The following is a 15333-nucleotide window of genomic DNA, read 5'->3' as shown; positions in this document are numbered from 1 at the left end:
AATTTCAACACAATATATATTAAAATGTCAACAAAATTATGTGTTGATGTATTAATGTCATCATGTTGACATTTTTAATACACTGCGTTGATGAATTAGCAACTTAAGAAAGTTAGCAATTGATCACACCCTCATATAAGCCTGTGTTATCCTCTATGACCCATCCAAGTCCGCAATTTTTTTTCCTCAAAATACAAGGATATGTATCTCACAAATTTGGTCGGATAGCATTTTTGCCTCATTTCTTGTTTACCAAACAACAACGAAAAATCCACATCTTTCTTATCTTACTTTGCACTTCTTATATCACATCTTTCTTATCAAACTAGTGTGGACTCTACTCTATTAAATCTATACAAATTGGGTGGAGAAAGAAAATGAATCTGACATTGAGAATACTATCAAAATTTAAACCAGTATTATGATCTGATGTTGGGCATGTACAGAAGAATGATGATCCTCAATTTTCAAGAATTTCGTAGGATGACTTCTGAAAATTCATCACATGTTGATTCTTGAAGTTGACCTGCACTAGAATAGGGGTGGTTCGGTACGGTATACCGTACCGGGAGTGCCATACCGTATACCGTACCGAAAGTTACGGTATGACAAAAACCATACCGATACCGTACCGTAAGTTTCGGTATACCGGAAATTCGGTATGGCAGTTTTTCATATCGTTACCATACCGTGTTATCGGTATACCGTACCGCATTTCGGTATACCGTACTTTTGCGGTATACCGAACTGCGATATGACATTCCCAGTGGCGTATCAAGGATTTTCGATTTGGGGGTACGATAAATAATATGGGAGTTTTCAAATCCAGACAATCCTTTTCATTCTCTTGAATATAAATATCCTGTATAAATGCGAATATAATGACTAAAGAAGAAAACATATAATTGCTCACAAATTTAATCTTTCAATTGCTCTAACAAACATGAAGATAGTAATACATTTATTTTTTCAATTGTTTGGGTAAAACTAAAGATAAACATAGTTTTAATAAAACAAGATCTGAAAAAGAAGTATTAAAAGGCTATACAACTTTTAATTGTTTGAATAAAACAATACATAAATAGAAAAGTAAATAAATTGTTTTAACAAAACAAAAGAGAAAAAGAATTGAAATAAGTAACATAATGGAGTAAAACTTTCAATTAATTACAATAGAGTAAAGCAGGAAAAGAGGGTAAAGAAATCAAAACAAAAAGTAAAAATTTGAAATTATCTGCAGCAAGAGGAATTGAACTCTGAGTCTGTGTGTTAAAAATTCAGAGCAGAACCACTAGACCAAAACGCTTTCTTGGAAAAATGGCTTAATACATGGTATTAGTATGCTAATTTGGGGGTACAGTTGCACCCCCTTGCACCAAGCTGGATACGCCCACCTGGACATTCCGATATATCATTATACCGTTATACCATTATACCGTGAAAAAATCTATTATATCCAAAATATTAAAAAAAAATTTAGTTTTAGACTACTTCAAAAATAGGGTTCCCAATTTTGATTCTTTTATTTTTGTATAATAAAAGTTCTTATTTTTTAAAATTTAGTTTAAATATAACATATATAAATATATATTTATATATTATATATAATATCAATCGGTATACCGGTATACCACGGTATACCGAAGCATCGGTATATACCGAATCTTCGGTATACCGCGGTATGGGAAATCTAATACCGGTACCGTACCGATCTCTATCGGTACGGTATCATACCGTACCGAAAACTACGGTATATCAAAAAAATGGTATTTTCGGTATTTTTTCGGTACGGTAAGTCCGGTATTCTGGTACTTCGGTATAGTTCCCCGGTCCTACACTAGAATGTGAAAAAAAAAAAGATCTAAATTAAATGGAGTAGATTCTAAAGCATGCTCCTAAGGTTAGATATACATTTTTTTTCTTATTGTATACTAGAGTTTGCAACTCTCATCATTCACTCATTGGATTTGAACATCAAATCTGCTACGCAATCATCCTTATTCAAAGTTTAAAATAGAATAATCAATAAACTATCAAAACCCCCACTGAAAAAATCTGAAATATCTTTTAAGGACACGAAAATAGAGATACAATTACTTGGGATAGAAAATTTATATAAAACAATTACTCCCTCCGTCCTATAAAAGATCTCACACTTTCCTTTTTAGTTTATTCTATAAAAGATATCACATTTTCCTTTTTGGAAAAAGTTTTCTCTCACATGAATATAAAAATTATATTTTCTCTCTACATTTAACACACAAAACAAAACCTCATAAAATCCTGTGCCGTCCCACAAGTGTGACATCTTTTGTGGGACGGAGGGAGTACAATTTAGTACGCAAAAGAAAACGTCTCTAAGTTGAGGAAAAATTATCTTGATTTTTTACTTAGCTAGGACGTTTCCATTTGTGTTCTCTAATTTTAGTTGGGATATTAAGAATAATGATATTTTTTGAAGTGATGGTAGTATATTTAGAAACAAAAATCAATTTCTTTAAATGCATAAAAAGTTGTCCTTTTTTGCAGTGTTTATATCTAAGAAAGAGAAAATAATACCGCTGATGAATAAAGAGAGATAATCGAAATTCTCTGCTATAGAGAGCAAAAATCGCAGTAGATGGACTATCTGGAATTTCTAATCCCCATTCCCTATTTTTAAAGTATTAATGGATTTAGCTAGCTAGTGATCCGTTTGAAGAATCATTTTTCTAATAGAATTCTGGTTTAATTATATTTGAGTCTAATTTAAATAATAGAAGTCTATATCACTATAATCAAAATGTCCAAATTCAGATTAATTATCGAATTTGGCCTCTTTAGAATTTAATTTATCTAGTTTAAGACATTCTATTAGGGATGGCGAAACGGGTTACCCACGGATATCCGCACCCGACAAGTCGGGTACCCGTAACCATTTTAGCCAAATTTGTTGTCCCAATACCCGCCCCGCGGCATACCGGGATTACCTGATACCCGTGTCGGGTATCCCGTACCCGACCAAAATCCTAATAAAATATTTGAAAACCATAATAACCGTCAACATTCCCCCATTTACTTTATTAATATCGATGGTAATGTTGAATAGATTGAGAATAAAACTAAGGGAACACTTTATAACTAATTCCGGTGAGTTTTCAATTGTATGTTCGTTGGAATATAAAAATGTTTAAAAAGAACTCTTAGATTATATAAAGTACTTCCATTATTCTCCTTAATAGAGACATTTCAATTTCTTCACTCATTTTGGAAATATAATAATAGAAATACTCTTCTCTACATTATTATCTCTCTAACTTTATTTTTTTCTCCGTTCTAACTATTTATTTTTAGTTTTTCAAAATGAGTGCGTATATGGCTATTAAGTAAGTATTATTTAACTATTTACTTTTTTTCTCCATTTTAACTATTTAAACATCTTTATTAATATGGAACGGAAGGAGTATTAAAAGATAGAATATGGCTAATACTAATAATAACGGGTATTATCGGGACTAACGGGTATACCCGCGCGGGTAGTGGGTATACCCGCTACCCGCAAAACTCTAAAACACACTACCCGATCCCGCCCCGTTTCCCGTTATCGTCGAGTAGCGTACCCAATACCCGACGGGTAGCGGGTCGAGATGGGAATTACCCATTACCTGCTACCCATTTTGCCACCCCTACATTCTATGTTTTTAGTTTATGAAGCTTACTATTAGTTCAATATAACTATTATTGTTTTTAGTTTATCAAGCTTACTATTAGTTCAATATAACTATTATTTCATCCGTCACATTCAAGCCATATTTTTGAATGACACAAGAAATTATGTGGAATAGTTTAGTCATGAGTGTGATAAATTAGAATGAAAAATGTGACTGAATGTTGAATGTTGTAATGAGGAGAGGAGAAATATTTATTTCTAAATATATAAAGCGGACATCTTTAGTAGAATAAATTAAAAAGAAGAAGTGGACATCTTAAATAGGAATGAAAGAGTATTATTTACTGAGAGATTTAGAGCCTACAAATATTATTCTCATCTCAAAATATTATAATTTAAATGGCTTGCTTTAACGGAAATAAGGTATCATTCCTCTTGTGATTATCACTTTGTTTTCACTCATCCTTTTTATTTCGCTCTTTTAACAAGTTTATGTTATACTCCATAAAATCTCAATTGAAAAATGCTTCTCTGCGGCGTGTATATATGTCGTAGTTAACTAGCCAATTCCTTTATAAATCCATTTTACATACCATAAAAAAAACTAGCCCCTTCATTTTATAGCATGTCTTAAATCTTGTTTTCCGACATAGACATATAGTAATATAATGACCATATGCACAACCATTGTATTCAGTTCCACTCAATTATACTCCATGAGGGTGGACGTACCACATACTCCGTATACATACAAATCTCATTAATCAACCATATTCAAAAAACATGAAGATATAGAAATGATGAAATAAAAATGTAAAAAGTGGTCAGTGTTGTCGATAATAAGTAAATGTTGGGTAATATTAGTTGGAGAAATATTTCGTAGTAGTAGCCTCATTAATTACATATAGTGACAACTCATATGTTACCTTTAACTAGGCCTAATAAATATTCTGATAAACTATAGTATATTGTTCTTTGAAGATTCATTAAGTCACGGAAAAGAAAAAATTACATTAATACCTTTCTAAATAAAAAACCAATTGAAATTAATATTGTTCTTTGAACCCTCATTCAGTTGCAAGAATTATTTCTAATATTATATCATTTCAGCTCAACTTGTCAGTTGTTAATGTTGGAAAAATACTGACGAGTTCCAGCCTAAAATCATTTTGTTAAAGAAGTAAAATAAATAAACTATTTCTATTCTCTTCCGTGAGATTCATATGCTGTCTAAGCCTTAAATCAATATTGGTATAGCATGATATAGAGTCAATTATTTTTAACATATTTAATTATTGGAGACTGCTCCCATAATGGCTACTGGCGATAGGGTACAAAAGCGCTTGCGCAGAATCGATTGAACCATAAAGAAATGCTATTAGTTAAAGAAATGTTATTAGAAGTTGTTTAATTTTGTCTTTAATTAATCAACCTTATAGGCTATATATTGTTCACATGAGGCTGTCTTTCAAGTTTCAAACCTAATCGATCAGCACTTTTCAAATATTGAACCTTGACCATTTATTGTATATATGGACTATGGATTGAGATGTTACAATATAAATTTTTATCTTCTTTTATACATTTATTAATGTTTTGTTACACACGCAATAATACTTCTTTTATAGGGGCATGATGCACAATAAATCGGAGACAAGAGCTATATGTTTAGAAACTTATTAAGCTTAAATTTTGAAAAGTCAGCTTTCATTCTTGGCGGTGGGGTCATAATTTGTTTCTTGCACCAGTGATATTTAGTCCAATTTTCGATGTATTTATTTTTCTTCGGTTTAAATAGATGAATGATCCATCTTATAGTTTACTCTCTCCATAGTATAATAGAAGTCTTATTTGGTTATGACACAGATTTTAAGAAATGTAAAAAAAATTAGGTTGAATAAACTAATGGAGTATGAATTTCACTTATATACTCCTATATATATTAGCTTTATAATAAAATGTGAGTGGAATAAGTTGGTGGAATGTAGGACCTACTTACCATTTATAGTAAAAGTGAAATATGATTCTTATTGTGGGATGGACCAAAATAATAAAATATGACTCTTATTGTGGAACTGGGAGGGAATATAATTTAAAATTTTGAAGTCTTGACAATGATTTGTTAAATACTAGAGTAAAAATATCGAAGACCAAGGTGAACTAAATGTGACCGATCCTCGTAAAAAAAGCATGTAGAAATGGTAAGCATATCAAGATAAACACTATAACCAAAACCCTAGTATATATACATACAGTTTGAAAAGATTTTTTGAGCACACGTGGATGCTTGTGTGCCTTTCTTTTCTTTCTTTGGTCTACAACTATATCTTCTCTCTCTGTGTTTAATACTATCATCACCACAATTCAAACAAGCTCAATTCAACTCTAAGATATCCTCTGCTTGTCTCACTCATCCTTCTCAAGAAATTAGCAATACAAAAATCATAATTCAAAGTGTTGTCTTATTCTTAGCTGATCAAATCTTCAAGAAAATCAATGATTGGATGATATTCATACACACACAAATATGATTCCAAAGGTGCAAGAGAGTAGCAGCAAGATTCCAAAGGTGCAAGAGAGCAGCAGCAAGGCCGGGAGCGACTTCACCTCGACATCAACATGGTCGAGGCTGAAGGATCCTCGGATAGTCCGAGTGTCGAGAGCCACGGGAGGCAAGGACAGGCACAGCAAGGTGTGCACGGCCCGGGGCTTGAGGGACCGGCGCGTGAGGCTCTCGGTCCCTACCGCCATCCAGCTCTACGATCTCCAAGAGAGACTAGGCCTCAACCAGCCCAGCAAAGTCGTCGATTGGCTCCTCAATGTCGCCAAAAACGAGATCGATGGCTTGCCTCCGCTCCAGATCCCTCAAGGCGTCTGCTTCGGTGAAAAACACAACGAGGCAAGTGAACAAGGCCATGAATTCAACCTCCAAAATCCCTCATTTGCAACTTTAATGACTTCCAATTTGAGCCTTTCCCAAACCCCAATTAGCCTCGGCTTATCTGCTCCTCAACACCAAGATTTCGTGTATCAAACGGGCCCCTATTTCGTGCCTCAGATCGACATGAAACACCCGAGCTTCCATAGCCTGGAGTTGTCGAGTTCTTCGCATGTTAGGCCATCTGATTTCAACATGAATGTGGATCTTCTGCCTTCTCAAAACAAGCGCTTAGTGTGATTTTTGTGGCTGGAGTTAATAAGGTCACACTCTATATGTTTTTCTCGAGAATTTTGATTTATATGTATGCAAACCTATATAGATAAACTAGGCCTGAATCGCCTCTCACTTGTTGCATTGCCATTGGCAGGGATGACAAAACCCTAGAATGGTCCCGGTTGAATTTCAATTAATTTTCTTTATTGCTGTAAAAAGTAAGCTGCAAAAGAATAATTAAAAGGGTTTATTAGGAGATGAATAAGACAGGAACAGATATGGCAGCTCGGAATCACAGAGAGATGAAAAGGATCTGTGCCTATTGTGTGTGTGGTCCAAATTCAGAAAAAAAGATACACAGAGATAGGGTAAGAGTTAGTAAATTAGGGTTGTATGTTTATTACTCCCTCCGTCCAAAATAAGAGACCACAAACTTTTCGGCACGGGATTTAAGGAAATGGGGTTTTGTTAGTAAAGTGGATAAAGTAAGAAAGTTAATAAAGTAGAGAGAAAAAGGAGAGAGAATACCAAAAAAAGAAATGAGTCACTTATCTTGGGACGTCCCAAAAAAGAATATGAGTCACTTATCTTGGGATGGAGGGAGTATTTCAATGTTTGTGTGTGTGGGTATTATTCTATTAATCATATGCAAGGACCACATTACTCAAGTTTGGCTCCCCATTGGGTGAGGGTAGTATTTATCATCAACACATTCATTGAGCTATTTTAACTTCTTTTGTTTTTTGTTTTTCTCTTCTAGTAGTTCCATATGTTCCTCTTTATATTTACTTCATTGAACCTAAATCAATGTAAGGAAGGACTTATGGATTTAATGTGCATTAGTTAACGGATCCAAATTGCTTTTCCATGACCTGTATCCTCTAATATCACTATCCTTTTCTCACTTCCCGTAAAATTAAACTGTGGTGGGATCTCCGAAGTTCAACTTGCTAAATGCTAAGCAGTGTACTTCAATAAAAGCTTTTTAGTGTCATAACCTTTGTTGAAAACTCTAACAATTGATCATGTAGGGTCACTCTACTATACCACACTAAATCTTGTTTTTGATGAATATCGAGTCTACCTCTACATGTTTAGTATTGCCGTGTTTGTACAGGATTTTCTTTATTATGCAGTAGATGATCTGTCTCACTCATCAGCTTCCTCGGCCACAAAATCTATGTTAAGCCACTATTGGCTCTCTAGAACTCAACCTCTACACTAGAAAGAGAAACCACTTTTTGCTTTTTTACTTCTCCTCGTGACTAGCTTCAAGAAAAGTGACTAGCACGTTGGTGATGTTCTATCAATTGGGTTAAACCAGCCACTATGCATTAGTGTTTGTGTATCCATGTATCTCCAAATGCTCATCTTTTCTTTAGCAAAATCCCATGTCTGACATTACATTTTAAGTGTCTCACAATTCTCATCACAACTTCCAAGTGGTCGTTTTGAGGTCAACACATAGATTGGCTCACGACTCCAACGTCATAAGCAATATCAGGTTTCGTATGACAAAGATAAATTAATTTCTCTACAAGTCGTTCATACCTCTCTTATTTGCCAATCGTAGAGTTTATGTGGACTGACAATCTAATAATCCTATTTAAGCAAGGAGATTGAGAATATGTTTTTTCTTTCTCATAAAAATACCACTAGTGATCTCAAGACCTATATTCCAAGGAAATATTTGTCTCCTAGATCCTTCATGTTGAATTCCTGTGAGAGGAATCTTTAATCCTTCAATATTTCTGACGTCACCACCTATAATGATCGTGTCATCTATATAAATGTCTCCGTCCCATTATGTGTAACACATTTCTTTTGAGAACAGGTTTATAGGTAGTGATGTTGGAGCATCCACAATAGATGTCCTAGTCGGCACCCTAGTGGTTGCCACATCAGCAATTTTTAGTCTGCCCCTTCTTTCTGCAAAGGTTTCACCCTAGTGTTCGCCCTAGAGACTAATATACCAAAATATATTATATTAAACACCATAAAATTTAAAAAATAACTACATTACTTAATTAAAAAAAACCACATCATACTTAGCTAAAAAAAATACATTACTAAACTAAATTACTAAATTTATAAAAATATAAATTGTCATCTAAATTTAACTTCTGCCTCATATTCTTGATCATCCTCTCAGATCCATTCTTGAAAGTGTGAAAGTGAGAAAAGAGAAGAGAGAAGAGAGTAGAGAGTATTGTGTGTAAGTGTGTGAAAAGTGAATGAGGGTTTAGGGTATTTATATTGGTTTAATAAAGAAAAAAAAATTACAAAATCCGCGAGATTAGGCTCGGGCTTCGCGTTGCAATGGGAGCCCGATGCATCGGGCGCCTGCAATGGACGCCTGATCTCGCTCGAGCCCGATCTTGTGCGATCGGGTGCTCGATCTAGAAACCATTGTGATGCTCTTAGTGGTTAAATGAAGAGAGAATAAAGTAGGAGTGAGAAAAAAGTAGGAAAAAAAGTAGAAGAGAGGATAAAGTAAGAGAGAGATAGAATGTTTTTTTTATCATAAAAAGAAATGTCTCACTTATAGAGGGACGACCCAAAAAGGAATAAGTCTCACTTATGGTGGGACGAATGGAGTACCTTATCTCCTTTACTATTCAGAAACAGGGTATGATCAAAGTTACTATGTTTGAAATTTGAATCCATATTTTATCATCACATCTGTAAATCTCCCGAACCAAGCCTTGGAAGACTGCTTTAGACCATACAAAGTATTTTTTTAGGAAGCACACTTCTATCATATCCGAACTCATGCTAGAGAACCCAAGGGGTGCCTCCATGTTTTTATACCTCCATGCTAGAGGCCCTCCATTATTTGAAGAAATTGACAACAATACTTGAATAATGTTCATTTGGCAACTGGAGAGAAGGTTTCAGAGTAGTATGCTCCATAGGTCTGAACCAAGTCTAAATAAAAAAGTTATTAACAAATAATAATTCAATACATTATTTATAACGAGGATCCCATAATCTACTAACACTCCTTTAGTCCTTCCCCTATCTTTCCCCCCTCTCTCTTTTATTTTTTCTCATCTCTCTCTTACTTTACCAATTTCATATTAAAACTCGTGTAATTTACAAAAATGTCTAACTTTTTTTGATGGAGGGAGTACTAAGAAGTATCTTAAGGGTTAGTAGGCCGAAAGTAGTGGGTGGCGGGGTTTGAACCTGTGACCTCAAGATCACCACAGCTCCGCGTTGCCAACTGCGCTACGACCCATTGGTCCTTTTTTCTTTATTCAGTTGATTTTTAGCCGTTTATAAACTTGAATAATTTCATTTTATTTAAAATTTAATTATATTATAAAAGAGCTATAACACCCTTATTCTTATTAATTAAATAGGGGCGTGCATTCACATATCACTACAGAAATCTCGTCAATTATTAACTTACATTTCCTATAGTAAATGCCTTAATTCTATTGCTAAAACTAATTACTACTGGATTAATAACGGATTGACGTTGTTATTTTTTACTTGCTGCCAAAATATTTGTAATGGACACAATCCGCTACCAAAGCTTAGCAATGGATTGCCAACAGACTAATTCCGCTATTATAAAAATTGACATCAGAATACAATAGAAAAACTGATCAAGTTTATCAATGAAATAGTAGTGGATTAGTAGCATAAACTCAATAGTAGTTAATAGCAGTGGATACATTCTGCTACTAAATTTTTTTATTTATTTTACATTCGATTTCAAATTTATGTTATGATTCAGTTACTTTGTTATTTATTCAGTTGCGACTAGGGCTGGAAAATCGTGTGTGTCGGGTCGTTATCGTGTCGACACGATAACGACACGAACACGATAACAACAAACACGAACACGATAACAACAAACACGAACACGACCCGTTAAGAAAACCTCAAACACGAACACGAACACGATCCGCTACCCTCAGACATGAACACGACACGAACCCATTAACGACACGAACCACTTCGGGTCAACACGACACGATAACAACACGTATTGAAAAATGAGATTGTAAGAGTCATTTAATAAGTATTGAAAAATGAAAATAATAAGAATTAATAATATTAAAATATTAATTGTTAACGGATAACACGAACACGACACGAACACGACGAACACACATTGTTAACGGATAACACGAACCCGACACGAATATGACACGAACCCAATAAGCTCTGACCCAAACCCATTAATTTCGTGCCGGTTCATATCGTGTTATCGTGTCGTGTCAAAAATTGTCAGCCCTAATTGCGACAACATGTTTATAGCACCTTGTTCTTATTAATTAAATAGGTGTGTGCATTCATATACATTATCGTTGAATTTGTGCTATAATTAAATCGAATCGATTTATTATTTTTGTTAAAATTATTTTAAAATATGAACTGAATTATTCCAAATTTTTATAATTGAACTTTTAATCCGAAATGCCAAAAAAATAAAAATATTCTAAAAATCAAAATAAAATAATATCAATAGAGGGAACATCTTTTTTGGTCCATGAACTTTGTCAAAGTATCATTTTAGGTCCGTGAACTTTGAAAATATCATTTGAGGTCCATCAACTATGAATTAATATCATTTGAAATACTTTTTTACTATTTCCAAATTTTTCTGGATGAAAATACCCTCAATGCCTTAAAGGGTATATATTTTTAATAAACTTATCATATACTCATATTTTTTATAAATATCTTTACAATATATTTTTGATTAATTTTCTAAATATAATTTGACCTTCAATATTATCACTTAATTTTGTGACATGCAAGTAAAATTGCTTTTTTAATTTTTTATATTAAAGAATTTTAAAATTGAACAAAGAACTTTTCTTTAATAATAAAAAATTGAATAAGGATCTTTTCTTGCATGTCACTATTGAAGGTCAAATTATACTTAGAAAATTTATCAAAAAATATATAGTAAAGATATTTATAAAAAATACTATGAGTGTAACACCCCACTTTTTCGAACCCTAATTTTCATGACGTGAAAATTTTTGCATTAAATGCTTTTAATGCTATGATACATGTAGAATTAAATGATGAGTGATTTATTGCAATATTCTTTGTGACCTAATTGCGATATTGAGTTGAGTTTGAGTTGAATAGTCAAATTTGTTGAATATATGACGTGGCTATTGAATAGTTAATATTGTGGAAAATATGACGTGGCCGTGGAATGGTCAAAGTCGTTGGAAAATGTGAAGTGGATGTGAAATTTGAATTTGTGAATATTTTGATGTGGGGTGCAATAATATTGTGGAGAAATACTTCCTAAGGGATGAGTGAGAATTTAATAGCAGCATTATTTATTTAAGTGGAATTTTCGACCCCTCCTAGTTATTGGAGAAGAAATCCTATTTTTCTTGGATTTAAGTATTGCTTGGGATAATTATCCGAATTAAATCCAAAGGCCGTATACTCCTAAATTGTTCCATGAATTTTCGGCCCCTATGATTTCTGTAAGGAGATTTTCGAAAATCTCCTAAATATGGGAGAAGGGATTATTTTTATTATATTATTTGATCCCTTGTTTATTCTCTTTCATAAATAAATTCAAATATCCTAGCATATCTTGCCAAATCTAAGAAGATTTTGCCATATCCTATTTAAATTAGGATTTTAGTTAAATTCTTTGTGGAGGAATGAAAATACACGCCTAGTTCTTTTTTTTAATTGGGGAGAATTATTATTTTTATTCTTGCTCCGTGATATTTTATTCTACTCCGTGAAATATTCAAATTAAATCATAGGCTAATTAATATAGCCTAAATTTCGAATTCCCCCTTATTTCTCACTAGAAATAACGCCAAGCACTTCCATATCTCTTCCAAATCTTTAATTTATTTAATTAAAGATATTATATCTTGCACTCTATAAATAAGAGAGAAGACATAAACCCTAGCACATCAGAAATCGCCTCCCCCCCAACTCTCTCACGTCGTTCTCTCCTCTCTTCCACTCTCTCAAATTTTTCTTCTACTTTCTCCATTAATTCTTCATCTTTTGGAGAAGAATTGAAGCTCCAATTCGAGAATTTGTTGAAGAATCAAGATCCTACTTGTTTCCTACCGATTGTTCTATTGAAAAGGTATTTTTATTTTGATCTTCTCTTCTTCTACCGATCAATCGGTGTTCTTGAGTCCACATGCATTTAGAATGAGTGAAGGGGAAATTAATTGATGATTTTGGATGCATGTGGGTGTGTGACCGTGTATGTGTGTGTGTGACCGTGTGTGTGTGTGCACGCCTCGGTATGCATGCACACATGTGTTGTGTGTGCGCGTGTGTTGTGTGTGAGAAACACTCATGCGTGACACGATTTGATGATAAATCTAGAGTTGTTGTGTGAATAAAAACGATATGATAATCGTACTTTGATTTTGAATGAAATATTGAAAATAATCGATGGGAAAAAGGGAAACGTGAGAACATGCATTATTTTGATCCATGATTGAGACTTATTTGAAATATATGAACTAGCTCGCGTTCTCGGTGTGATAACAAGAAGAAGTACGAACTTGAAATCGAAGGAAATCGAGGTGGGCTTTATTCTTAAACTCTCTCTTATGTTGCAAATATATGAAAGTTGAGCGATAAGGGTGGATTAAACTGTTATGCCATGCCTATGATTATTTTGGATATTGTGTGTGTCTGATGCCTAGCTTGCGAGTGCGCTCCATTAGGCAATAGGGCATATAAACGAATTCGGGTCTGAGTAGGGCTGCAAACCCTATCAGGCTAGTTTACACTCGGAGATCGGGAGCCGTCCTTGCTAGTCGGCCGGTCTCGTGGGCGAAAGTGTGGCCACACTTCGTCGCACCATATGATATTGTTGATTGATGAGAATAATGGGAGGTATTGTTTGACTGGCCAGTCCATGAAATATTTTGTGATACTCGATGCTATCTTTTAAATTAAATATTAAACATCGAGTTCACTATGGTAAGGGTGACATAACTATTAAAACGTTTTGGCATGAGTCCACTGGGTATGTTTAAAATACTCAGCCCTGCATGTGTTTTCCCTATGTGCAGGTTGAGCGGCGATGGGCGATCGGTGGTGTTGAGACAGATGAATCGAATAAAATGGATGTTTGGAACTTTAAGTGTAGTCGTGTCCTCATACATGGTTCCGCTTTCTCTTGGATTGCTTCCGCTGAATTCTTTTTAAAACTTATTTATTTTTGGTTGATTCAAACTTATTTCTTTGAATTGGAATATGGCGAATTATTGCGTTTTGTTAAACCCTTGACTTTTGAGCTTAGCCTATGATTCTATTAAATCTTGTTTTCGTGATTAAGCCGTTGACTTATCGCCTTGACAGTTCATTAAATACTTGATCAAATCTCTTTAAATGAAACCCTAGTCTACATTCTTGTCGCCTTAAGTTCGCTTAGTTAGCAGTCGCCGCATTTATTATACCCTAGAAATCCGGGCTGTTACAATGAGTATATGATAAGTTTATTAAAAATATATACCCTTTAAGGTATTGAGGGTATTTTCGTCCAGAAAAACTTGGAAATAGTAAAAAAGTACTTCAATTGATATTAACCCATAGTTAGCATACCTCAAATGATATTTTCAAAGTTTACGGACCTAAAATGATACTTTAGCAAAGTTTGTGGACAAAAAAAATGTTCCTTCTTTTTATTATTATACTTTCTAGAATCCATGGAATTGGAATTAGCCGAAAAGGGTTCTTTCTCAATTTAGATTTACCTTTTTTTAATAGGGGAAACATTTTTTTTCCACGAACTTTGTCAAAGTATCATTTTAGGTACGTGAACTTTGAAAATATCATTTGAGGTCCGTCAGCTATGAGTTAATATCAATCTAATTACTTTTTTACTGTTTCCAAGATTTTTTAGACGAAAATACCCTCAATACATTTGAGGGTACATCTTTTTAATAAACTTATCATATACTCATATTTTTTATAAATATCTTTACTATATATTTTTTTGACGAATTTTCTAAATATAGTTTGACCTTCAATATTATCGCTTAATTTTGTGACAAGAAAAGTTCATTCTACAACTTTTTATAATTAAAAAATTTTCAAATATTTTTGAGGTACGGATTCTCGTAAAAATTAAGTAACGGTCAATAGACGATACTTGAATATTGATATATTGTCAAAAATATATAGTAGAGATATTTATCAATATTCAAGTGTCGTCTATTGACTGTGATATTAATTTTTGTGAGTGTCCATACCTCAAAAATGTTTTAAAATTCTTTAATTATAAAAATTTGAAGAAGGAACTTTTCTTGCATGTCACAAAATTAAGTGATAATATTGAAGGTCAAGTTATATTTAGTAAAGATATAAAAAATATGAGTATGTGATAAGTTTATTAAAAATATGTACCCTTAAATGTATTGAGGGTATTTTCGTCTGAAAAAACTTGGAAATAGTAAAAAGTACTTCGATTGATATTAACCCATAGTTAATGGACCTCAAATGATATTTTCAAAGTTCACGGACCTAAAATGATACTTTGACAAAGTTCGTGGACCAA

At 33.5% G+C, this 15333-nt stretch overlaps 1 protein-coding gene across 1 annotated transcript; it reads left to right on the top strand.

Moving 5' to 3' along the window:
* The first annotated feature begins 6004 nt into the window (after positions 1 to 6004).
* On the top strand, positions 6005 to 7009 carry LOC125187607 (transcription factor TCP24-like). Its single transcript, XM_048084231.1, has 2 exons — positions 6005 to 6850; positions 6958 to 7009. The coding sequence occupies exon 1, from the start codon at positions 6177 to 6179 to the stop codon at positions 6825 to 6827; it is 651 nt and encodes a 216-aa protein (XP_047940188.1). The 5' UTR covers positions 6005 to 6176; the 3' UTR covers positions 6828 to 6850; positions 6958 to 7009.
* The last annotated feature ends 8324 nt before the right edge of the window (positions 7010 to 15333 follow it).

Source organism: Salvia hispanica, chromosome 5 (genome assembly GCF_023119035.1).
Source record: "Salvia hispanica cultivar TCC Black 2014 chromosome 5, UniMelb_Shisp_WGS_1.0, whole genome shotgun sequence".
NCBI lineage: Eukaryota > Viridiplantae > Streptophyta > Magnoliopsida > Lamiales > Lamiaceae > Salvia > Salvia hispanica.
Note: the sequence above shows the minus strand (reverse complement) of the source record. Positions and strands in the feature narration are given on the sequence as shown.